Source organism: Electrona antarctica (genome assembly GCF_951216825.1).
Source record: "Electrona antarctica genome assembly, chromosome: 13".
In the NCBI taxonomy this organism is placed as follows: Eukaryota; Metazoa; Chordata; class Actinopteri; order Myctophiformes; family Myctophidae; genus Electrona; species Electrona antarctica.
The window spans coordinates 41,138,510-41,164,551 of NC_136794.1; the positions used below are offsets into that span (position 1 = coordinate 41,138,510).

The 26,042-nt window shown below is 43.4% G+C and overlaps 2 protein-coding genes across 2 annotated transcripts; one reads left to right on the top strand and one right to left on the bottom strand.

Annotated features, from left to right (window-relative positions):
* Positions 1-1,877: 1,877 nt before the first annotated feature.
* Positions 1,878-25,577, bottom strand: pla1a (phospholipase A1 member A; the record flags this gene model as incomplete). The annotated part of the gene is made up of 11 exons (XM_079517805.1): positions 1,878-2,697; positions 4,073-4,228; positions 6,958-7,063; positions 7,454-7,543; positions 8,658-8,834; positions 9,127-9,219; positions 10,722-10,823; positions 13,131-13,239; positions 19,216-19,393; positions 22,677-22,923; positions 25,529-25,577. 11 exons carry the CDS (start codon positions 25,575-25,577, stop codon positions 2,607-2,609), a joined length of 1,398 nt encoding a protein of 465 aa, XP_079373931.1. The 3' UTR covers positions 1,878-2,606.
* Positions 15,954-17,894, top strand: LOC306935550 (zona pellucida-like domain-containing protein 1; the record flags this gene model as incomplete). The annotated part of the gene is made up of 2 exons (XM_079518650.1): positions 15,954-17,004; positions 17,866-17,894. The coding sequence occupies 2 exons, from the start codon at positions 15,954-15,956 to the stop codon at positions 17,892-17,894; spliced, it is 1,080 nt and encodes a 359-aa protein (XP_079374776.1).
* Positions 25,578-26,042: the final 465 nt, after the last annotated feature.

Here is a 26,042-nt window from a genome sequence, read left to right on the forward strand (position 1 = left end):
CTCACAATGCGTCGCATCGCGGCACATTGTGAGCTTGTAGATTGGCTATTTTCAAATGGCCGAAATGTATATAGCGCTGAAGTGGTTACTGTATGTTTTGTAATAATAATCAAAATCTACAAAGTAACTAGTAACTAAAGTTTTAAAATACTAACCCTAACCCTAGTAATGGAGTAAAAGTACAATATTTGCCTCTGAATTTTAGTGGAGTAGAAAATTACTGAAAAAGTACTGAAAATTTGACATACTCAAGTAAAGTACAAATACCTCAACATTTTACTTAAGTACAGTACTTAGTTACTTTCCACCACTGGAAACGTATATAGGGACATAACGGACAGTCTCCTCAGCAGGATATCCACCGTGTCAGTTAGAATTTCAACATTTGGTCTCAATTTGGTAATATGATAATACCATTTTTGCCTTCATCCGGTTTTGAGGTTGGAAACTGTATCATAATATGATCCAATTCCAAGTCCAGATATTATGTGGACTTGACATTGTATGTGACGACCTTTTTATTTCTCACGTATTGTTTCAAAAACCTATAGGCAGATTGTTAATTTAATATGTCTGCATGGTGGTACCGCCACATAACTTATTTTCTATTTCACGTTCATGTTTTGTGAGGGCATGTTCATATTGTTTGTGTCATATGTGTGTATGTAACTGCACCTTCATTGACCATAACTCAATCTGAGTGACTGGTTCCGTTCTTTATTCACAGCAGGACACTTGGGACGCTTGCACTGCTTTTGATTGAGTCAGCAATTGAATACAAAATGGTCTACTGTGAAATGTCTACTGCAGTGTTTGGTTATTTCCAGAATAATAACGGGGGGCTACAATGTCATGGGGCCAATATTTCCATAAAATTCTTGTGTGCTGTGAAAATGCAATGCCTGTCTTTCTGATTTTTTTCCTTCTTCGCTGTCATAAAAGACATGTCCACACCAATGTGAGATTGTGAGCATCCACACTGATGAACCATAACGTTCTGTACAAATGATGAATGTCTGTGATGCGTTTAACGCAGCGGGTCTTGAACGTTTTTCAGGCCAAGGACCCCTAGCTGAGAGCGAGAGATGAAGCAGGCACACCCACTACATTGTTTACAAGAATGTGTGTCTGTATAATACCATTATAAAGATTAGGGTTGGGGGGGGGGGGGGGGCATGGTGAGGAAGCTCCTCCATACATTATTAGTAGGCCTATAGGTCCCAGATCATACATGGGCAACTGGCGGCCCACATGCGGCCCCCACCTTCACTTAATGTGGCCCTCAGGTGAAAATCGGAATACTGATATATTATTGATTTCAGCTGTTACAATTCCAAACATGACCCGCTTTAATTACTAGCTAGCTTAATTAATGAGTAGTATTAAAATGTTATTGTCTTTTTGTTTTACGTCCAATGGCAATGTATTTGTATTTTGTTCATACATTAACATAACTATAATTCAAATATAGGATTCCAATTCAAAAATAGCAAAGAAAATAATTAAAATATAGCAAAAAATAGCCGATCTACAAGCTCGAAACGCGTCACAGTGCGACGCGTTTTAAGCTTGTAGATATAGGGTATCTTGTGTATATAGACCCCGACGACAGCCTTCCTAGTGTAAGCTCTGAAAAAGACTTTCTCCGGAAATGTCAGCGTGCTCGCTGTTCCATTAAAGTGATCCTTTGCAGATACGAGTGCTGTCTCCTCTGTCCCAGGACAGGACACTTTTGTTGAAGCTTCCACGGCAACAACAAGTCTGTTTCACACTTCCTGTCAGTCTGAGCACTGACACCAGAATGCCTAAAATATAAAGGTTACACACACTCTCTCTCTAGAACATCCCTGCAAACACCTTTAAATATAGACAGGAGGAAAAGTTGTCCTTTTATTGCTTTGCTTTACCGAATGATGGCACTTTTGTAACATTCACTACAGAAATACATTTACAGTGATACTAACATTTCATAATATGAGAAAGCACAAATGTTGTTTAATCATTTAGGTTGAAACTCAGTAAAAGCAAAGCATCAGGTTGTTTCCCCAAAAGATATGTGGAGTTTATGTGTTTCTATCTGAATAATGTAAATGTTTGCCACATGTGTACTTTCTGGAACAGTCAGAGGCCTATCATATCCTCCCTACTTACATGTCTTTCCCCTCACAACCAAAGACAGATTTGGGACAAATTCACCTTATCATTTCTCTTCCTGTCTTCTCCAGTCGATTGTTAATAATAGCTAAGAACAGTGTTGAATAATAAATTCAAAGGCAGCGATGGGACGTGTACTGTGTGTGACGTGACGTGTGTGTGTGACGTATGTGTGTGTGTGCGCGTGCGTGCGTGTGACAGAGAAAGTTGGCAAGAGATGCAGTACTTTAATCATCTTTGCCCATACTTTACTAACTTTATCCACAAAGGAGGAATTTGCTAGACTAGATGTTTATCGGCCGGTAACTTACTGTAACTCTCTCTCTGTGTGTGTGTGTGTGTGTGTGTGTGTGTGTGTGTGTGTGTGTGTGTGTGTGTGTGTGTGAGAGAGAGAGAGATAATTGGTTTTCAGTGAGTGTTTTTTATTGACTGAAGAAGTGTACGTGTTTCTCTCAGAATCTTCCACACACTTGTATGAAGTCATGTGACCAGGGAGCTCCTCGTCTGATGTCAATGTTGGTCACACACAGTGGCTCTTCTTGTCTGAAACACACAAACACACAACATGCAGGAACTGCACTACAGTACTTTGTGGTCAGGGAAGCCTAATATGTCCCTAATATTTTCGATGGTTTAACTACAAAAGGACCCCAATGGAAACTTTGTTAAGTCCTTTAACAGACCTTGCATAAGGCATAAGGCAGTGGTTCCCAAAGTGGGGTCCGGGGACCCCCAGGGGTACTTGAGGGAGTTCCAGGGGGGACCCAGCTAAATGATAATTTGGAACCAAATGGACCCTGACGGGTCCATTTGGTTCCATTTGTACGCTCTCAGAGTTAAATTAGCATTGATTTTACAATATAAATTGGGGGTCCCAGAGATAGAAATGCTATTAAACGGGGGACCGTGGACCAATGCATGTCAAACTGGGGGTCCTTGCAATTAAACAGGTTGAAAATCGAGACTTCATCGAGAAAATCTTCTCTATTGGGGGTCTGTGGCATATCTTTTCAAATGGGGGTCCGCGGGCTAATTGGTGTCAATTTGGGGGTCCTTGACATGAAAAGGTTTTGGAACCACTGGCATAAGGCATCAATTATTTGAAGCCTAGAATCAAGCCATCCAGGATCCTGGTGAATCATGACCATAAAACCATCCAGGATCCTGGTGAATCATGACCATAAAACCTTTGATTCTGGTGAATCATGACCATAAAACCTTTGATCCTGGTGAATCATGACCATAAAACCTTTGATTCTGTGAAAAATAACGATTGAATATTTAATTATATGATATACTACATTTAATAAATACCCTTTTGTTTAGCGGTTTTCATTTTTTCACGGAATCAAAAAGGTCCATGCAAACTGTTAATAATGTAACACTAGCCTGGGTTCCAGCCTGATTCGCGGTGTTAATCCGCGGATCTGAAAATGTCACTTACATTGTAGTAGTAGTAGAACATTGTAGTAACGAAGTGACATTTTCAGATCGGCGGAACGCATCGAATCAGGATGGAAACCAGGCTAGGTCCTCACATGACAGTGAAGTGATTTAATTTAAGAATGTAATGGCTGTAATGGGTCTTTACCCATTACAGCATCAAAAGTAGTCAAACAATACTATAAAAACTTCTGAAACATTGGCCAAATTGGCCAAATAATATAAGAAAGAGGCAAAAATGTATCCCATACCGCCCTGTTGTACTGTAGATCTGCTATTATCGCGATATTTATCCTTGGAACCGAGTCAAACAAAATGTAATGCCTCAACTCCTATAATTCCAAGTGCTTAAGTTGTCAGGGTGGGATGGGGGGGTGGTCCCCAGTTCAAATATGATTATTTTTGGGGGCCGCAGCCTGAAAAGGTTACCTGAGAACCACTGTATTACACACATAGGGCCTGTATTTGTACGTACGTGAGTGAGGGGAACTCAGACAGACACATGGACTGGATGTGGATTTCTCCCTGCCTGTAGAAGCGGAATCCTGTGTTCTTCAGCTGGATGGAGTCTATCTCACACAGTGCAGCTGGGTGGGCGACGACCCTACTGTACTTGTTAGTGTCTGTCTGACTGGAAGCACGCACACGCACACGCACGCACGCACGCACGCACGCACGCACGCACGCACGCACGCACGCACGCACGCACGCACGCACACACACACACACACACACACACACACACACACACACACACACACACTCGAATTTAGATTAACAACAATTGGACAGCAATTTAGTAATTGGACAACAATGTAACTATGTAAACAGTGTCCTTAGGTTGATGTATTTATTGTATTGATACTGGTGAAGATGATCAAATAAACTAAACTAAACAGTTATTATTATTTTTTTTAAATGTTTTTTTTGTGGCTTTCGCCTTTATTTTTATTTTTTTATGGAGGGACAGACAGTAGGCTGACAGGAAATGGGGAGAGAGATGGGGGGTGACATGCAATAAAGGCTGTCGGGATCGGGAGTCGAACCCGCGGCACACTGCCAGACTGGATTACCAACCAAGGTGCCTGGACCACTGAGCCACGGCCCAGGCCTAAACAGTTATTATTATGAATTCTAAAATATGGAAATGATGGAAACTGTTCTTTTCTGAAAGAGAACTACTTTAAAAAAAGATTGAAAATGTTGTAAGACTTATACCTTGCTACTATCAAACAACAACCAGACTAATATTATTTATAAATATATCTTGAATTTGGCATTTAAGCTTTTTGGTGCACTTTGTTCAACAATCTAACCCAGTTGCACAAACAGGAGAGAGTTGTTTAATAGCAGGGACTTTTTTTTTTTAATGTTCTCAAACTTCTTCCCCAGTGCCCTCAGCCTGCACCTGGTTCAATGTGACATACTGTACAGTAAGTACTTGCCGTAGTGCCCTGCACCTGACCAATAGGACATACAGTATACAGTAGTGTCCTACACTTTGCCGGTGGGACATACATTACGTGCGTGCAGCAATGGGACAAACAGTGAGTTTATATGTACAGTAGCGCCCTGCACCTGGCCATTAACACACGGTATTCCGCTCCTGTCCGCTCTCAAAATAGAAGTTGCCAACTCTCCATTTATAATAAAAAGCAGTAGCCTATACTGTACATATTATAATGGCTCCAGTTCTGGGTCAACAACATGTCTCGTTGTCTGTCAGGCGATGCTGACTGCAGGGAAAAGATCGCCCGTGCAATTCATTTTGCAGAAGTTGAACACTTGAGATTCCACGCGAGCAGTGTACCTATTCTTTCACTTCTGTTCAGCATTTACCTTTTTATGCAGTTATTTTCAGCGAAGATATTGAATGTAGAGGGGAAAACACAAAATACACTAGTATAGAGCACTGAGGGACTCTACTCATAGCGTTTGGGGTTAAAGTGGTTCAACTGGGGTGGCGGTGGCTCAGGGGTAGAGTGCCTGGATGGCAACCGTAAGGTTGCCAGTTCGAACCCGGGCTCCCCCAGAGTTACTGTCAAAGTGTCCTTGAGCAAGACACTGAACCCCTAATTGCTCCCGATGTGCTAGTTGGTGCCTTGCATGGTTTCCGCTGCCATCGGTGTATAAATGTGTGTGTGAATGGGTGAATGTAATGCACAATCTCTGTAAAGCGCCTTGGATAAAGGCGCTATATAAATGCACCATTTACCATTTACTGTAGAAAGTCTTAAACCTGAGATAGTGTGTGAAGGCTGGCTGAAGACAGATACAGACATTTCAATGGCATGTGTTTCTGACTCTCTGTTCTCGTCTGGACATGGCCTAGAACTTCCCACAGTATACTTTCCCCGCTCAGAACATTCTGGTAGTTGACGACGTTGGAACAAAATTTACATTTGAAAGAAACTTGCGTCTGTTTGGCTGCTCCTTTGTCCTTTCACAACAGCAGAAGCTGTGAAATTGCAGCTCTTTTGCATAAACATAAACTTGAACGCTATTAGTTCTTATTCAAACGCTCCATAGATATCACCACATTGTGTTTGTGACATAACAGCTCCACACCAGACCTCTGCTCTGACATAGCGCAGAGTTTCCGACCAGGAATTTATGAGTCGGAGAGAACATTCATGTTTAGTTTCTTTTCTAACTCGGAAGTCGAATACAACTTGGCATGAACGCACCCTTATTCACTGCAAAGTGAGCCGTCTTTAGTCTAAGGTCAGGAGTATTAAGTCAGCTTAATAATACCAATAAAAAAGTTCTTAACAATTTCAACCTGCCGTCAAAAATTGGGGTATATCGTTATAGATAGCCCTGTATACAACAAAGTATACAGGGCTAAAGTTCTTAGAGTATGAGGTATAGGGTTGTCACAATGTGCTTCACAGACAAAAGGACACAAGAAGTAATGAAGCCAAAAATAGGAGCACCCGCCAGACTCTCTTTCTAATTAAACTGAGTATGAAAGCACTGTCTCTGTCTTTGTGTGAGGTCGCTGTACAGTAGGTTAACTCCCAAAGTAGAAACAATTGATGTTAAGGGCTCTCTAGTGAGGACTTCTAAGTCTTCTGGGGATTAAGGGCATGCCTAGCAATTTACTTGTTATTGGTCAGTGACACCGGCATGGGTGGGTACTGTACCACTTACTTCTGATGTCTGAATACCACAGGGAACTAATTTGTGGAATGAAACACTCTCTTTAAAGTACCGGTGCTGTGTGTGTGGACGTGCGTGCGACGTGAGTGTGTGTGTGTGTGTGTGTGTGTGTGTGTGTGTGTGTGTGTGTGTGTGTGTGTGTGTGTGTGTGTGTGTGTGTGTGTGTGTGTGTGTGTGTGTGTGTGTGTGTGCTCTTACAATCTGAGTCTCTTCACCGTTCCCAGGTTCCCTGTCTTCAGAGTCACTTCAATCTCGGCGCTCTTATCAAGGGGAGACACGTCAATCACCAACAGGATGTGGTGAGCTGAGAGAGACAGACAGACAAAGAGGAAGGGGAGAACCGGACCAAACTCAATTCAAAGACTTATTTGGGTCAAGTTGGAACATTTCGGTTGCAGCGAGGCATAAGAACACAATACAAAACCACAGCAGACAGAACATACAGTACGTATGTACGGTAATATACAACCGAAATATGTGCGAGCAAAAACTGACAGTGAAAGTGTCAGCATGGTGTGAAATATATAGTTAACGTAAAACCACAGGCCCTCAACACGCACACGTACACACACACACACATACACACACACACACACACGTGCACACGCACGCACACACACACACACACACACACACACACACACACACACACACACACACACACACACACACACACACACACTCACTCACTCACCACAATAGGGCGCAGAGGAGGTTGTGAGGAGGAATAGCTTCTGTTCTCTTGGAAGTGGAGACGTGGTTATCCCACTGTTCTGTGATAAACCTGAAACACACGCATGCACGCGCACACACACGCGCACGCACACACACACACACACACACACACACACACACACACACACACACACACACAATGACTGAGAATCACAGGCTCGTCTCACATGACAAATCAAATGAAGCCTGTTGGTACATTAACTGTTTGAAGAGTAATTAACACAACATAATGCCGGTGTGGTTTACGTGTCACAAGGACATATCTTCAAGCTCTTTGCTGTATCACTGTATCAGTGTCTGTCACTCTATCAACAAACACTGGCCATGTTCTGTACATCGAGTATAGGTCGCTGCCTTCAGAGATACGATGTTCCAGCAATACAATAAGGTCAGACTGAAGAGGTCCTTTGTCTTTGAAGCTTAATCAGGAGTTTGGCCAGGACAGGACTATAGGCTGAGCTGTGGACATTGCTCTTGTCTTTATGTATGTATTTTTGTTTATTTTCTTTTTCTTTCTTTCTTTCTTTCTTTCTTTCTTTCTTACTTTCTTTCTTTCTTTCTTTCTTTCTTTCTTATGTCAAATGTGTGTAATTAAGTATCATATCATATCATATCATATCATATCATATCATATCATATCATATCATATCATATCATATCATATCATATCATATCATATCATATCATCAGGGCCATCATCTTGGTTATTTGAAAATAGCAGATCGGCTATTTTCAAAAGATTTGTTTTACACATTTTGAACTTGTGAAATGGGACATTCTGCAATATGAGTACTCTTTTGGTAGGCTACTTTAAGTACATTTTGATGCCAATACTTTTGCACTTTTATGCATGTAGGCCTACATTTTGAATTTCTGACTTTTACTTGTAACAGAGTAAGATTTCTATATTGCAGTATACTCCTTATTGATACGGTTATTAAGAGTTTTTTCCAACTGATGAAATGAAAAAGGTGGACCCTGTTGTAAATAAAGTCTTAGTGGTAGTGGTAGTTTTTGTATTGAGCTAAGCTTGTGCTTTCGTTTGAAATGTAGGCTACCCATTCTACATACTGTGAAATAAAAAAAATCAATCAATCAATCAATCAATCAATCAATCAATCAATCAATCAATCAATCAATCAATCAATCAATCAATGACTGACCTATAGTGGGACAGACGCCGTTGAAGAGGCCGTTGTCACAGCCCAGGCAGTGTCCGTTGAGGAAGTCCTCATAACTGAAGCAGGGGATTCCAGCCATCGGACACGAGGACGCGTTCAGCAGCGCGCTCATGTAGACGTGCACCGCCCTCATGTGGTCGCAGATCACATAGCCGTACACTGGGAAGTAAACAAGAACTGACAACAAAATGCTCACACTTAAGGAGTCAAATGCCGGTACAGGGTACATCATGGCATGGTTCTTCTTTTTGTTGGTTTAGTTTGTTTAGTTGTGTCTTATTAGTCAGGAACTTTAGCGTTCATGCTGCTGTAGGCGACAATAATTAACAGCCTTAGTTAAAATTTTGTGCCAGGCAAGTCAGTGTCAAGTGTCAACGTTGTGTTCACTAGTGTCTAGGAGGCCTGTACTGTCTGCACACAAACAGAAACACACGGTTGGTTTTCAACTTACTTGACGCAAATCTGGACCTGGCGCATCCCGCCTGGTCCATGCCGCCATTCAGGAAGAAGTCGACGTGACCAACAGGGATGGAGATGCCAAAATCTGATGAGGGGATAATAAAAGGTAATTAAAGAAACCTGGTGGTTTAAGGTCATATGGTGGAAAAGTGGAAACCCAATTGAACCGCAATAATAGGCTAATTGAATCCCATCTAAATGTAGGATAAGTATACAAGAAGCAAGCAAGCTAGCTGCCTGGCAGTGGTGGAAAGTATCCAAGTAGGTCTACATAACATTTACTCAAGTAGGCGGCAGGCCTACTGTACTGTACTGCAGTGGTTCCAAAACGTTTTCATGTCAAGGAGCCTCAAATTGACACTAGTAATTAGCCCGCGGACCCCCTTTTGAAAAGATATTCCAGGGACCAGTGATTCACAACCCGTTTAATTTCAAGGACCCCCAGTTTGACATTAGTCTAGTTAGTACAACCCTAGCTCTGGTCCATAGCCCTAATGCCCTTTGTTGCCAAGGCATTTAATAGAGCTATGGACCAGAGCTATAGACCTAGCCCTAATGCCCTTTGTTGCCAAGGCATTAGAGCTATGGATCAGAGCTAGTACAGACCCCATTTAATGGCATTTCTATCTCTGGGACCTCAATGTATATTGTAAAATCTAAGTTAATTTAACGGGTCCATTTGGTTCCATTGTACACTCTCAGTTACAGACCCATAAGGGTCCATTTGGTTCCAGAGCGTATTAAGGGACGTACCGAAAGGGGCTATTAAAGGCAAATATTGTACTTTTACACCACTATAATTAACTTTAGTTAGTTACTTTGTAGATTTGGATTATTATTACAAAACATACATTCAAATTTGGCTATTTGAAAATAGATATCTATAAGCTTGTAGATCTGCTATTTTCAAAATATTTCTTATAGCAGTATACTGCAGTATATGCAAGTGAGTACTATGAGTACTTTTCCCACCACTGCAAGCCGGTGCATGCCGCTAGATATTTCTTTGTTAAAAGCAGTGTTAAATAGCTTTATATTATTCTGATATTAATCAATGTTTGTTTGTTCAGTAATGGGAATCTCCCTGATCCTTCAGCCTTTTAGTAAACATAAAATGCCTTTTCAGGTATATATGACGGTGTACCAATTTTTGCTTTCCAACCATACCAGGAGAGAATACAGGATAAAGGCTAGATAAGTGAAAGTGATCACACAAAAAATAGCAGTTGAAATTGGAAATAGATGTAGGCTACACTATAACATTGAAGCTGATAAATGGGTAACTAATTGGCAAACCCACCTGAAAATATATTTTCTATTTATTAAAGTTTATTAAAGAATAACCTCTTCTGTTATTGAACAAACATTATAGCTTGATTCCACGCACGCACGCACGCACGCACGCAAGCATACACACACGCGCACGCACGCACGCACACACGCACGCACGCACGCACGCACGCACGCACGCACGCACGCACACACACATAAGATATCCTTTCAACAAATCCCATAAACAAGTAGGAAACTAATATTAATAATATCAACATGGAGTTCAGGGTCTTGTTTGTGTTTATGTTGTCTCACAGTCGGAGTCGGTGTGGATGGCCTCCACAAACAGAGCATCCGAGGGGTCCAGGCGGTCAAACGTGTCCCTCCCTTTAAACATGGGCCCGGCGGGGTCCAGACCTGCATGAGGAGGTAAAACACTCACTCATCATTTCATAATTTCAACACCTGTTGTTGAGTCAGATGAGAAATATTCAAAGACAAACCAAGATTAATTTGTTTTCTATTAGGCCAATTCATTTCTAGAGGTAGCAAGGTGATGGTAGGTACACACACGCACACTGACACAAATAATGTATTCAAAAGATTCATGGCATAAAATGACCTGCTCTACTCTACAATGTGCTCACTTAACTTTCTGTTAAAAGTTTGGCGATAAGTGAACTTTGAAGTACTGTATATATTGTACTGAAGGGCATCATTCTTTGGCCAAATTGCACTTAATTTTATTTATTTATTTGGGATCTATCAAGATTCCATGCTTGCTCAGGTATGTACTGAGTGAGCCAGATATTGGAGACTTAACCACTTAAATAAACACTAGCGTATACCTGGTTGTAGCCTACGTCAAATTGTGAGAATAGCCGTCTACAAGCTCACAACGATGGGGTTCACGTGGTTTCGCTCACTCTCGTCACCGGATGTTTCCAGTCAGTGGAACACACAACTGCCTGAACTATGTTTCGCATACATCCTTCTCTTAAAGATAGTCTTGTCAACAGTGCTTATATGGTGCCTCACTGTATTTAAATATTACAAAAAGCTCACACAAGCCCTGCCAGTCAGACAGACAACAAGCATCACACGATGTAAACCAGAGGTTCTCAATGTGGGGCCCGGGGACCACCCAGGAGTCCTTGAGTGGGTTCCAGGTGGTCCCCAGATAAATGGATGGAATAGGAACCAAATGGACACTGATGTGGCTGTAACTCTGAGGGTGTACAAATGGACCCGTTAGGGTCAAGGCGTTGACCATTTGTACCAAGGGTACTTGGTCAAAGGGTATTTGACCAAGGGTTCCATTTGTACACTCTCATAGTTATGGTGGTAGTGGTCTAAAGCAGGGGTTCTCAGTGTCAGTTCCCAGTGTCATCTATTTAACAAAAATCACACCCGTGTGAACTGAGTGGTGTATGGTTTTATATAGCATGATCAGCTGTGGTCTGACGTAATGTCTGACGTAATGAAATCACACAAAATATGTTAAGTAAAAAAAGCTATCATTTTTGATAAATGTATGTATCACACCCGGATGTGATTTCACAACTGGCTTTTTTTGCGCAGAGAAAATGACCACGGTTGCTACGGTCATCCAGTTCACCCGGGTGTGATTTAATTACGTCAGAAATTATTTTGAACATAGCAACCATGGTCATTTTTTTATGCACACAAAAGCCAGTTGTAGGAGTGGTTTACACCACTCAAAAAAGTAAGAAAATCTTGGCATTCTTTGAAAATGTTTGAATATATACTTCTTTTACATGTTTGCACAAATTGGGGTCCTTTGCACAAAATCTTTTCAGATTGGGGTCCGCGGCCAAAATTAATTTTGGGGAACTTGACATGAAAAAGTTTGAGAACCACTGATGTAAACAAGCAAACAGCTGCAGATTGTTTTGCCTGATGTGGGTGGAGAGGAAGGCCTGTGCCACTCCACACAGCTCCGGCGGGGGTGGGGGGGGGGGGGGGGGTGGGTCGCTCTCATCAAAGTGGCAATTGTGATATTTTTGGAACGCTGTGCTGGCTTTCTTTGAAAGTCTCATTCAAATGAAAGCGTTGGAGAGAGACAAGAGGCTCTGTGAGTGACTTCTCCACTGTGGAGAGACCTTTATTGTCTGGCCTTGTGCTCCGTTGTGGCGCTTCTGCAGATGCAGCAGGGGAGTCGGATGGCAGTACTAGAGCGGTGCCCGTCGGGAACGATGCAAGTTGGAAATGCATTCCCCACCCAGTTATTATGTCTGTGTCCCTTTTATGGCCATGTATATGGAGTTCTTTGTCAGGCATGACCAAATATGGAGTCTATGCAGATGTCAGAACAATCACTGTGATGTCAGAACAGGCCAGCTCCATACAGTATATGGAGATATAGGCCAGAGCCTATAGAGGTCCAGAGCCCGGGCAGAGGCTTTTGCGCTGGTTCTGGACAACCGGCTATCCAACGGACTCGACAACAGGCACTGCACTCCCTGTGGGGGTGTGGAACGTGTGTGTCGAATTTTAAATTGGTGGGGCGAACGGTTCTCGAGTTACGTGGATTATAGATTACCTGTAGATATACAGAGATGTGGTGCATTTATAGATAGATGTTTCTCTGTGTTGGCACTCTCTGATGTTGACCTCTTTGTAACGTATATGGTAGCTACTGTAACTGCAGTCTGTATGTGGCCCGTATTTATTTTTAAAGTAATTATTGTAGTTTGGGCTCACCTGTGATTCTTCCAATCTTGCCCTCGAAGAGGGTTCCCACAAACCCGGAGACATGTGCCCCGAGACTGACCCCGATGAAGTGGAAGGAGTCCAGTCTGCAGCCGTGGTTCTGTTATGTCGGGACAGATATATAGAAGTTAGATGAAGTGGAAGGAGTCCAGTCTGCAGCCGTGGTTCTGTTATGTCGGGACAGTTATATAGAAGTTAGATGAAGTGGAAGGAGTCCAGTCTGCAGCCGTGGTTCTGTTATGTCGGGACAGTTATATAGAAGTTAGATGAAGTGGAAGGAGTCCAGTCTGCAGCCGTGGTTCTGTTATGTCGGGACAGTTATATAGAAGTTAGATGAAGTGGAAGGAGTCCAGTCTGCAGCCGTGGTTCTGTTATGTCGGGACAGTTATATAGAAGTTAGATGAAGTGGAAGGAGTCCAGTCTGCAGCCGTGGTTCTGTTATGTCGGGACAGTTATATAGAAGTTAGATGAAGTGGAAGGAGTCCAGTCTGCAGCCGTGGTTCTGTTATGTCGGGACAGTTATATAGAAGTTAGATGAAGTGGAAGGAGTCCAGTCTGCAGCCGTGGTTCTGTTATGTCGGGACAGTTATATAGAAGTTAGATGAAGTGGAAGGAGTCCAGTCTGCAGCCGTGGTTCTGTTATGTCGGGACAGTTATATAGAAGTTAGATGAAGTGGAAGGAGTCCAGTCTGCAGCCGTGGTTCTGTTATGTCGGGACAGTTATATAGAAGTTAGATGAAGTGGAAGGAGTCCAGTCTGCAGCCGTGGTTCTGTTATGTCGGGACAGTTATATAGAAGTTAGATGAAGTGGAAGGAGTCCAGTCTGCAGCCGTGGTTCTGTTATGTCGGGACAGTTATATAGAAGTTAGATGAAGTGGAAGGAGTCCAGTCTGCAGCCGTGGTTCTGTTATGTCGGGACAGTTATATAGAAGTTAGATGAAGTGGAAGGAGTCCAGTCTGCAGCCGTGGTTCTGTTATGTCGGGACAGTTATATAGAAGTTAGATGAAGTGGAAGGAGTCCAGTCTGCAGCCGTGGTTCTGTTATGTCGGGACAGATGGTTGTCAGTTGTTTCAGATGCCTGGCATCCCTAGTATACAGTATATTGGGCAGTGTATTGTCAGAATTCTACAGAGACTTTTGGCTAGTTTCACATGAGTGCATCATTGGAACTTCCAGGGATCAAACACAGCTTAGTGTGTCTTTACCCATCCTCTCTTTATGTCTCCCATGCCTTTAGGCTACTAAAATAAATACTGTATGTCTTGATTTAACCACTTAAAACCTTTTTTTCCCCTCTACACCAAATCTCTACATTGAAAATAGACGATGTACAAGCTCACAAGATTTTTACAGCTAACAGCCCCTAGGGGACCTTCTAAATCTATCTCTATGGCCGGTCCACGTCCACCTGCGGCTGCCGGCTTATAGTCCAGTGCGGCTTGTATACTGTATGTATACATTTGTTTTTTTCCCTAAATTTAGCTGGTGCGGCTTATATTCAGGTGCGCTTTATAGTCCGGAAATTACGGTATATGTCATCATTAATATACCTTAGAGTTGTTGTGTGGATGTTGTTTAGCCTAAAACTGGAGTTCTAGAACTTTAGGGTCTACTTTAGGGTCAACTTTAGGGCAGAAGAAACACATACAGATCATAGGAGCAAGCCTCCCCAACCCTATTCTCAGACAGTTTAGTTGAGTTTAGTTTATTGATCATCTCCCAGTGTCAGTTCCTATAGTCCACTGTTAACAGAGGTGCTATACTAAATGTTCATATCAGGATATATTCTAAAGATAAGGGCGACACACAAATAGTTACACCAAATGCACATTCGCTGACTGAGCGATAGTGAGCATAGAGAAGTGAGGTCAGCTGTTAGATTGACAGCTGCAGAAGTGTCGGCCTCGCATTGAATGAGATTGACAAATACAGAATAATACATATAGTTGGCAGTCTATTTGGCATTCTAAAATATCCATTACAGAGTACACTTATATAATCCCCTTCTGCCCCACCACCATGTACTCAGACACCTCTTGCACGGCCCAGACTACTGACACCTGCTTCTTGCTCCATTTTTACATAAAATCAGTGCATGTGAGTTTTGTTTTTGCAATTTGCATGTGGGATGGAATTGACAGTGTGAACATCAATTCATCTTCAATTGTGTGACGGAAGGTTACTCACTCCAATCACCCATCATACTGGCATTATCTTTTGTACAAATGCTCATTGTACATGATATTTTACATGCAATAATTTACCCAATGATCAACTGTGTCAGTGCGAATGGGAAATGTGCATAACCAATAGAAAGGAAGACAAAAATCTGTTTCGATTGGAATGTCAAAGAGGAATGAAAATTGCCTCTATGACAACATAAAAAAACGTGTTTTGCATTCTGTATGAACACAAACAGAAGAGATGTAACGTCCCTAAGGCAAACATTATATTCTGTAATATTAGCTGATCTACGAGCTCGGATTTCAGGTTGTTGCCCTATATGTGGCAACAACCTGCTAGCCTTTCATTCAACCTTTTATTTATTTTCTCAGAAATATATTGAGGGCAAGCCTTCATTTTCAATGCTGCAGTGATTACAAAAGGCATAATACAACGGCATTATACAATACAATGCAATTGTTAACATATTGCTATAGATGCTTTGACCTTGTTTTGAGCCAATGGCAGTGACAGCGACATAAAAAAAGACTTCTGAACACCCATCACACACCATTGCCGTCAGAGCTGACTAAACAAGGTATCCAGAGATTCCAGACGCAGGAGTGGACCACTGCTGCTATAGAGCCAAGATGAATTTTCACATTATTTTAATCGTAGCCACCATCATAAAAAGAAGTAGTCAGCTGACGTTGAGTGACTGTAATGCAATTGGAGAAGCGAGGCGACCAGAATACACAGACATCGCGGTGACATGTGGCACCGACTCCATCAGTCTGGCAATCCAAGCCTGCCCTCTCGTCTACACCGGCTACAACGAAACGCTGATGATTGTGAACCATATGTCGAACGCAGCCTGCAGGGGAACCCTGGATACGTCTGTATCTCCACCCGTGCTGCGTTTCAACTTCCCCTTGAACAATACCCATGCCTGTGGAAGTGTCTTCAGGACCACCAGCGCTGCCGGCACAGGAGTGTTCTCAGACTTCTCCAACATCCAGGCAGTCAAAGTCAGTGGCATTGTGCGATCCTCCGATCCCACCACAGGGACAATCACCTACAATGCTGAGATGAAGTACTATTACTCCTGCACCTACCCCTTAGAGTACCTGATCAAGAAAACCCAGATTGATGTGTCAGCCTCCTCTATTGCATTGAAGGACAACAATGGCAGCTTCATCAGCACCCTGCGCCTGAAGCTGTTCAGCGATCGTGCCTACACAACGTCCCTGGTGATGCCACAGAATGGAATCGAGCTGAGGACCAACATCTTCGTAGAGGTGAAAGCCACCAACTTGACAGGCCAGTACAACGTGCTTCTGGACCGGTGCTACATCTCAATCTCCCCACTTCCTACCAACTCCAGCATCTTCAACCTGTTTGTACCCTGCGGGGTTAACCAGCTCACCACCATGATCCAGAATGGCGTCAGCCAGAGCGCCCGCTTCTCCTTCCCAGCTTTCCGCTTCATGGAGCAGCAGAACGAGACCGTCTCCACCTACTACCTGCACTGCATCACACGCCTGTGCGAGGTCGCCACCTGCAGCGGCTTCATGCAGTGCAACAACAGGAGAAGGAGAAGGAGAAGCACGGACGATGAGCAAGCCGACTTCTCCCACCTCCACACCATCACCTCCCCGAAGATCGTCACCCAAAAAAATGTCATCAAAGGCCAGACACCAGGTCAGAATTCGTCTGCTGGTCTTGGTGCTGTTGTAGGTGTTTTAGCCTGCGTGTTCGTTTTCTTTTCATTTGTTTTTTTAAATGTTTTTTTGGTGGCTTTCGCCTTTATTTTATATTTTTTTATAGAGGGACAGACAGTAGTCTGACAGGAAATGGGCGAGAGAGATGGGGTAGTGACATGCAGTAAAGGCCGTCGGGATCGGGAGTTGAACCCGTGGCACACTGCCAGACTCGGGCTACCGGCCAAGGTGCCTGGACCGCTGAGCCACGGCCAGGCCGCGTTTTCTTTTCTAGTGTCTTTTGAGGTGTACCATATAATCCGCCAGCTTGTCTAACGTTTCTTGTGGAGAACAGGGCTTGTCTCACTGTTGTTTGTTGGGGCAGATAGTTGTTTGTCCTCCGTCATTGGCTAAACCATGTAGGACTATTTACATTTTAGATGAGGAAGGAATGTGATTGAGATGTTTTGATAGATGCTGGTCTGAATTGCACTATTATTTCCAGACTAAATACGTACATTTGACTATGAAAACCTATTCATTCCATTTGCTTTTTAAAGAGTATGGTAGGATGTATATTTTCATGTTTTGTCTGTATTCTGTCTCTTTTTAAATGCTGACCCTGGGAGCTGAGCTCCAAGGTTTCATATGCATTTGTGCAAATTGCAAAATAAAGTCTATTCTATTGTGTGTGTATGCCCTACATAAGCTTGTACTTGATAAACAAAAGAGGGGAGAAAGGTAGTTGGAAGGAAAATAAACACAGTTTAAATATGTGAAAGTTTGTGGAATGTTTTGAAAGGGAAGTCAATGTACCTTCCAAAGTTACTGTTTAATTCATGATGCATCTTTTCTACTTCAGCTGTGTTCCTGCCACAGGCAGTACCTTAAAACAAGGCTCCAGACATCCCAAATCAAACTGGCCAGGCTACTACAGTACTTGGCCTAACTCCCAGAACCCACCTTACCCCCGCTCATTTGGAATGGCTTAGGGTTGACAACAGAGTACAGCAACTTGCAATGGGCCTGATGTACCTGTCAAAATACATCCTTACTGTCAACGAATTAATGTCAACGAAGTCCATGATCACAACACCAGAGGGAGTATCATAAACCACGTTCAACCCAGATTCGGCTCAAACAAGGGATTAAACTCATTTCGCTCCTATGCCACTAAAATGCGGAACGCCCTACCAACAGCCATTAAGACATGTGAATCCCTAGACTCCTCCAAAACCGTCTGCAATTCTAAACTAGCCCCTATATAAAAAAGTCTCTTTCAGTTGCTCGGTTGCATCAGCACATGCAGAATATTCTCCATATTCTTTTCTGACAGGACATCTAGTAGTTAGATTTTATTTTGTTTTATATTTTTGATGGGCAATAGCCCCTCATATGCCCGTGTGTGCGTGCGTGCGTGCGTGCGTGCGTGCGTGTGCCTCACTTCACACGAGTGTGATATTTGAAAGAAGATGAAAATAATGGGGAAAAGTACAAAAACAGGTGCATTGTTTTGAATACAAATGGCTATAAATAATTAGGAAAGGAGTGTATTTCTGGGTTGTTCCCAGATACACATCTGTTTTGTGTATCTGGGATGCATTTATTGACAGCCTGCACAACCTACTGCATGCATGACTTTAAGAAAAACAAAAAAAATCACACATCAAGCTTTTGACCACCAATATTACGTTGTGATGCATGTGACCAGTTATTGTGTCGCTTGGCGACGTGTTGAGAGCTTGTAGATCCACTATTTTTTGCTCTTTTAGAAATGGGGCTATATGTCATGGTAACTTATTTTTCACCGCCTATTTCTTTCTGAAATCGCACCTCTGCATCCTCCATCCATTCTTCCCATGGGGTACAGTCAATTCCAGCAGGCCTTGTTGATTCTTTCTGACATGCACAAGAACCATGTCAGGCCAGAGCAAGCATGGTCACTGCTATCAGTGCTATGCTATGGTATGGTGTCTGGAAATTTGAGCTGTCTACCTAGGTTCGATCCTCAGCTGCCAGCCCCAAGCTGTTGCTCCCCTCCTTGGTTTGGGTGCTGTCGTGGCTTCTCACCGGCCCCAACAAAAGCAACCCTTTTTTGACAATTGGCATACAAAGCTAAAGTTTGTCCTTCATTTTTATGTTTGTGCAAATCGGGATATCCTGCTATAACAGACGGGCAGACGGGGGTGAAACAAATGAGTGTGAGTCTTACCTGGAGCTGGTTTATGAGGACAGAGATTTGGACGGCCACCTCCTTGTAGTTCTCCACCACCAGGTTGTAGGCGAACGAGGCGCCGTAGATCCAGTCCACCACCACCACGTTCACATCTGTCGCCCGGAGCAGGGCCTGAGCCAGCTCCTTCACCCAGGACGGCTTACTGCCCAGGGCCCTAAAACACACACAGGGAGGGATGGATGGATGGATGGGTGAGGGAGCAGGGCCAGAGCCAGCTCCTTCACCCAGGACGGCTTACTGCCCAGGGCCCTAAAACACACACAGGGAGGGAGGGATGGATGGATGGGTGAGGGAGCAGGGCCAGAGCCAGTTCCTTCACCCAGGACGGCTTACTGCCCAGGGCCCTAAAACACACACAGGGAGGGAGGGATGGATGGGTGAGGGAGCAGGGCCTGAGCCAGCTCCTTCACCCAGGACGGCTTACTGCCCAGGGCCCTAAAACACACACAGGGAGGGAGGGATGGATGGGTGAGGGAGCAGGGCCTGAGCCAGCTCCTTCACCCAGGACGGCTTACTGCCCAGAGCCCTAAAACACACACAGGGAGGGGGAGGGATGGATGGGTGAGGGAGCAGGGCCAGAGCCAGCTCCTTCACCCAGGACGGCTTACTGCCCAGGGCCCTAAAACACACTCAGGGAGGGATGGATGGATGGGTGAGGGAGCAGGGCCTGAGCCAGCTCCTTCACCCAGGACGGCTTACTGCCCAGGGCCCTAAAACAGGGGTGGGCAACTTTGACGATGGAGAGGGCCGCTATAGTTCCACACTCACTCAAGAGGGCCACATTGCATATTATCATATCATATCGTATAATAGTCGTAGCAAAAATAGCCGATCTACAAGCTCAAAGCGCTTCCAACTGCGACACGTTTCTTTTTAGCTTGTAGATCAGCTATTTTTGCTATTATTTGACTTGAAATCCTGAATTATTTTTTAATTGGAATTCTGTAAAGTTAAAATTGTATTGAATTTCAAATGCCTTTAATTATAGTTATGTTAACTTCATGAACTAAATACAAATACATTAGACATTAACAGAAAAGACTAACATATTAATACTACTCATTAAGCTACTAATTTAGACGTAATTTTAGAAGTAATTGAAGCGCGTCATGTTTGCATGTTTGGAATTGTATCAGCTGAAATCAGTAATATATCAGTGTTCTGATATTAACCTGAAGGCCATGCACATTTAGTGAAGGTGGGGTGGCCCCCGGGCCGCCAGTTGCCCTTGTATGCCCTACAACACACACAGGGAAGGAGGGATGGTTGGGTGAGGGAGGGAGCAAGGCTGTAGCCAGCTCCTTCACCCAGGACAGCTTACTGCCCAGGGCCCTAACAGTACACTACACACAGACAGGGAGGGATGGGTGAGGGAGGTACTCAGTGGATTGATGGATGGGTGAAATGGAGAGGGTCACATAGAGGGAGACAGCCCCAAGGGATGAAGGGGAATTGAGGAGTGGAATGAAAGGTAGATAAAAGAGAGCCGGGACAACGCTCCCAAACTCTTCTCCCAAACTATGGAATGCACTGATTCCCATTGGAATCAGAACTGCTGCAGACTCACTTCCGCAGTAGTCTGAAAACTCAATTTATGCAACTACTTAGATAGCATTTTATGTAGATACATACAGTAGCACTCTATATAATAGTATATACGCATAGTTTCTTTGTAAAGATATTCCACTGTTAGGTTCTTAGCTTACGTATGATTCTTGATGACTATTTTGTATGTACTTGATGTACCATGTTTTGTTCTTGCTTACTGTAAATCACTCTGGATTAAGAGCGTCTGCTAAATTGTAAATTGAGAGAGACAGAAGTGAGACAGTGGAGACAGAGAGAGTGAAATGATGGATGGGTTAATGGAGGAAAGGAGGAAGAGAGAAAGGGATGGTCAGATGGACAGGTAAAAATCACACCCGTGTGAAGTGAGGGGCGCTCTTATCATACATTCATCTCATTCCGGCCAATCACAATTTGCGTCCTCACTTTTGTATTCAATGTTTGTGTTTATGTAAATGTTTGTTTACACAAACACTCAAAAATGGAGAATTTACGTCATATGTCTCTGAGCAAATCGGCATATGTATGTCGGTGGGAACCCTTGGCCAATAAGTGACCACCATTCTTGATGATGATGTACAATGATTAGAGCGCCCCTCACTTCACACAGGTGTGATTTTTAGTTTAGTCATAGTCTGTTGGGTAATATTAAATATTACCCAACAGACTATGAATAACATTTGTAGTCATCTGAAATGTTTTAGTGTTCGTCTAGTTTTAGTCAACTAAATCTACAGTTGAGTTTGTCGACTAAAATTAATTTTGGCGGGCCGTCGTAATGGCTGATTTTACACTTGGTTGTAGATCGGCTTGTCATAGTTTCATAAAGTCGTACGATTTGTCACACACGTTACCGCAGTGAAATTTGTTCTCCGCATTTGACCCATCTCTTGGAGCGGTGAGCCGCAGCCGTGCCGCACTCATAGGAATCATTTGATTAGTTGATTTGACCCCCCAATCCAACCCATTGATGCTGAGTGCCAAGCAGGGAGGCATTGGGTGCCATTTTGGTATGACCCGGCCGGGGATCGAACCCCCGACCTCCCAGTTTCAGGGCAGACTGAAAGCCACTGTCTGGTGGTTATATAGTCTGGTTATAGAGCTTCGCCCTCCCGAGGACCAGAAGCAGGGCTGGACTGGGACAAAAATTCGGCCCGGTAATTTTCGCGTGAATTTGGCCCAGACCGGCCCACCACAACCAGCGCGCAGATAGCAGAACAACATAAATGATACAAACCAACATACAACTACACAACCCTTTGTAGAGGGTTTATTTGTCACTCACTGATACAGGTACAGTGAAATTATCATGATGGCACTGGCAGAATGGCAGCACGCCCGAACCTTTCCTGGTGGCCTGCCGCCTATTGGCCTGCCTGCCTGTATCATGGCGGCCCCCTACGGTCGCGGCCCACCGGGAATATGCCCGGTACGACCTGTGGCCAGTCCAGCCCTGAAGAAGTGAATTCCGTGTTCATTTTCCTCATAGACTTTTCTAAAAGTATTTATATAAAGACGTTTACACCGCGGACAAAGCCACCTCGAGTTGTGACGACAAATGACAGTAAACACAATGTTTTGGGACGATCAAATAATTTGTAAGAAGAAAAACATGGCAGGATACAACACTTTTTGTTTTGTTTTTCTTCTTACAAATTATTTGATAAGCGAAAAACATTGTGTTTATTGTCATGATGTGTCACAACTCGAGTTGGCTTTGTCCGCGGCATATTCGTCTTTAAATAAATACTTTTTGAAAAGTCTATGAGGAAAATGAATGAGAAATTCACTTCTGGTTCTAGCGTCGTCATGAAAGGGGGGCGGGACTGCGACGCTCTATAGTCTGCAAAATCAATACTGGGCTTCTTCACCTGTATCCGTGGATGATGATCTTGGTGGGGAGCGAGGCGTTGAACAGCGAGGGCTCCTGGGTGTTGTTGAGACTGTCCTGGCTGAAGGCGCTGGCGCAGTCCATGTTCCTGCGCGTCAGGAGCAGGTACTGGATCTGCAGCTTGGAGCCCTGGTGACGGTACTCCTGCCAAACGGTGTTGTTGAAGTCGGCGCAGACGTCGTCCGCCGCATGCTCACGCTGCTGGTGGTCCCCTTGTCCTTCTCCTACTGAGGGTTATATACACCTTACTTAAAGGGACACTTCACCCTTTTTGCAAAAAAATATATGTTAATGACGTTTAGGAGCTTTAGAACACTTTCCTGGGGGTCTTTGTGTGTGTAATATGTGGTTTTAGATATTTTAGATTGTAGCAGTGAGCCCAGTGTCTCTGAGGTCATGGACACTGGGCTCACTTACTTCCTGGACTACATGTTGTCTCAGTAAGACAGCCCTCCCCCTATCCACAAGGAGGAGCAGTGCACCAAAGTATATGGGAATTGTAGTCCAGGAAGGAAGTGAGCCCAGTGTCCATGACATCAGAGACACTGGGCTCACTACTACAATCTAAAATATCTAAAACCACATATTACACACATAAAGACCCCCAGGAAAGTGTTCTAAAGCTTCTAAACGTCATTAACATATATTTTTTTTGCAAAAATGGTGAAGTGTCCCTTTAATGCGCAGCGTTCATACACACATGGATTAAAGTTCTCAGTCGCCACGACTGATTTCAGTCATTTGGATTCCATAGAAGCCAGCGCGGCGACGTGTTGTGAGCGTGTAGATCTGCTATTTTCGGTCATTAGTTATTTTAAGATGAAAGGGTATTTGAAGTGATCAAACTAGCAATAGAATCCAAGTTTAGTTAAGCATCTTCCAGAAACATGAATGGTCTTCAGAATGTCATGATTTCTTCAGCTGGTCGTCCTAAAACATCACCATTACATTTTCAGTCTTGAGATTTTATTTTGCTTTATTCCATGCATACATACATGCAGGTTCTTCGTGGTTTGTATTAGATTTTATTTTGATCGCGTTCGAGTGTTTGATTTCAGTTTTCTTGCCTTTGCCATATAGTGCTGTAATCTACAGTAGGTTTTCTTTTTCAGATGGTATACCATAATTATTCCTTGCGCAACATGCGCACGTATAGGCTATTTATGCTCGTGCGTGGTCAGTGGATGAAATGATTAGCTTGTAGATCGGCTATTTTCGAATGGCCGAAATGCATATTAGGGCTGAATTGGTTAATGTATGTTTTGTAATAATAATCAAAATCTACAAAGTAACTAGTACTTTCCACCACTGCAATGGACCACTAGTTGAGAAACGGTTCACTCAACGACCTGGTGACCTAAAGCCCTAACCACACCAAAGGGTCAAGACGGTTTTAGCGTTGCCCCTGCGGTGTGATATGTCTTGTTGCACGTTGACCCACGTTGACCCTAGTGATTCAACGCATGGAATTCAATGGTCCAAACCACACCAAAGGGTCGAGACGGTTTTAGCGTTGTCCCATGTCTTGTTGCACGTTGACCCACATTGACCCTAGTGATTCAACGCATGGAATTCAATGGCCCAAACCACACCAAAGGGTTGAGACGGTTTTAGCGTTAACTCCTTGCAACCGTTTAGACCCAAGGAGTTGCATGGTGACCCTTTGGTGTGGTCAGGGCTTTAAGAGTGCGCGTCAATGTAGTCGACAGCAGTTTCTGTGAAGTAGGGGGTCAAGAACTCCCACAGAAGAAAAGGGAGTTGGAATCACAATAAGGGGAAGTTTACCGGATTGCCTTTGTTATCATTATTAGGACATTTCCAGCAAGTGTTTGCTCACTCATACATAAGTTACATAATCAGTTAACATGAGTTTAATATAGACGGCTGGATAAAGTAAGAGAAACTCTCAAAAAAATGAATGCTCTGCTCACTATAGCATAATATTTCATTTCATTATTCAAGAACATGTATCCGTGGATAATTGGTTGAGAAACACTCTTATAAAGGGTTATGCGTATTTTAGTTCTTCTAACTATAATCTTTCAGTGTTATGGTAAATCTTCTAACTATAATCTTAGTGTTATGGTAAATGGTGCATGTATGAGCTGATTATAATGCATTATAGACACGGGATGTGTTACCGTCCCGGGTTAACAATGAGTTGAAAACCCCTTCTGTATGTTCTGTTCAATCTTTCACTGGCATAAATTGTTATTTGTCATGTCTCCCACAAGGTTATTAAAGTTAATTAAAACTAAACAAAAAGGCCTGGGCTGTGGCTCAGTGGTCCAGGCACCTTGGCCGGTAGCCCGAGTCTGGCAGTGTGCCGCGGGTTCGACTCCCGATCCCGACGGCCTTTACTGAATGTCACTCCCCCATCTCTCTCCCCATTTCCTGTCAGCCTACTGTCTGCCTACTGTCAGTCCCTAATAAAATAAAGGCGAAAGCCGCAAAAAAAACATTAAAAAGAAAACTAAACAAAAAGCTAAAAACATTTCTAAACACGGAAAAGTAAGCCAAAACTAGCAAACCCATTCTGAATCAATACATGAAACTACCCTGAAAAACATTTTAATAAAAATAAAAACAACAGGAAAAACTAAATAACAACCTATAATAACTGGTCTGCTTATTTGCCGCACATTCAGAATTAAAGTGTGGAATATGAAATCTCTACTACTACTCTATTACTCTGTGTCACTGAGACTTCATCTTCTGCCTTTACATTAATTCACTTAAAGGCTCTCAATGGACAGTAATCATAAACCGAAGAAAGAAAGAAAAATACTTGCTTTTTAAGTCTTTACCAGAGTGAGGATTAAGGCTACTTACCCACCACTGATGTGATGCAGATGGTCAGAAGAAGACTAAGGAGAATCATTCTCGGTTCCCTGCAGCAGCAGGACATTGTCTTCAGACGTGCAGAATGCTGAGTGGAGGAGAGGAGAGGAGAGCCGCTGGTCTGAGGAAGGTTTCAGCACTGCTTAGTGGGCGCTTAGCTGCTCAGTGTTAAGTGCTTAGTGGACCTCTTGGCCGGGGCAAATCCCAGCTCTATGGAACATTGTGGTACCTCTGAGAAAGATTATTGAGTTCTATTACCCCCGGCCAACCGTTGGCCCTAGCAGGTTAGGAATCCGCCTAAAGCCATTAAGTAAATAACAGCGGGGGTGTTATTTTCACACGCGGCTTTGTCGCATGCAGCTCCTGTTTGTAATGATGTTGGCCCGGCCGGGGTCGGGTGAATTTACTTTGCTTGTTAAAGCCACACAAACCACAGCATTCCTTTTTTTTCTCGAGCTACAGCCTCTGTCCTTTGCTCCTTCTAGCCAGTCTGGGGCTCAGTTGG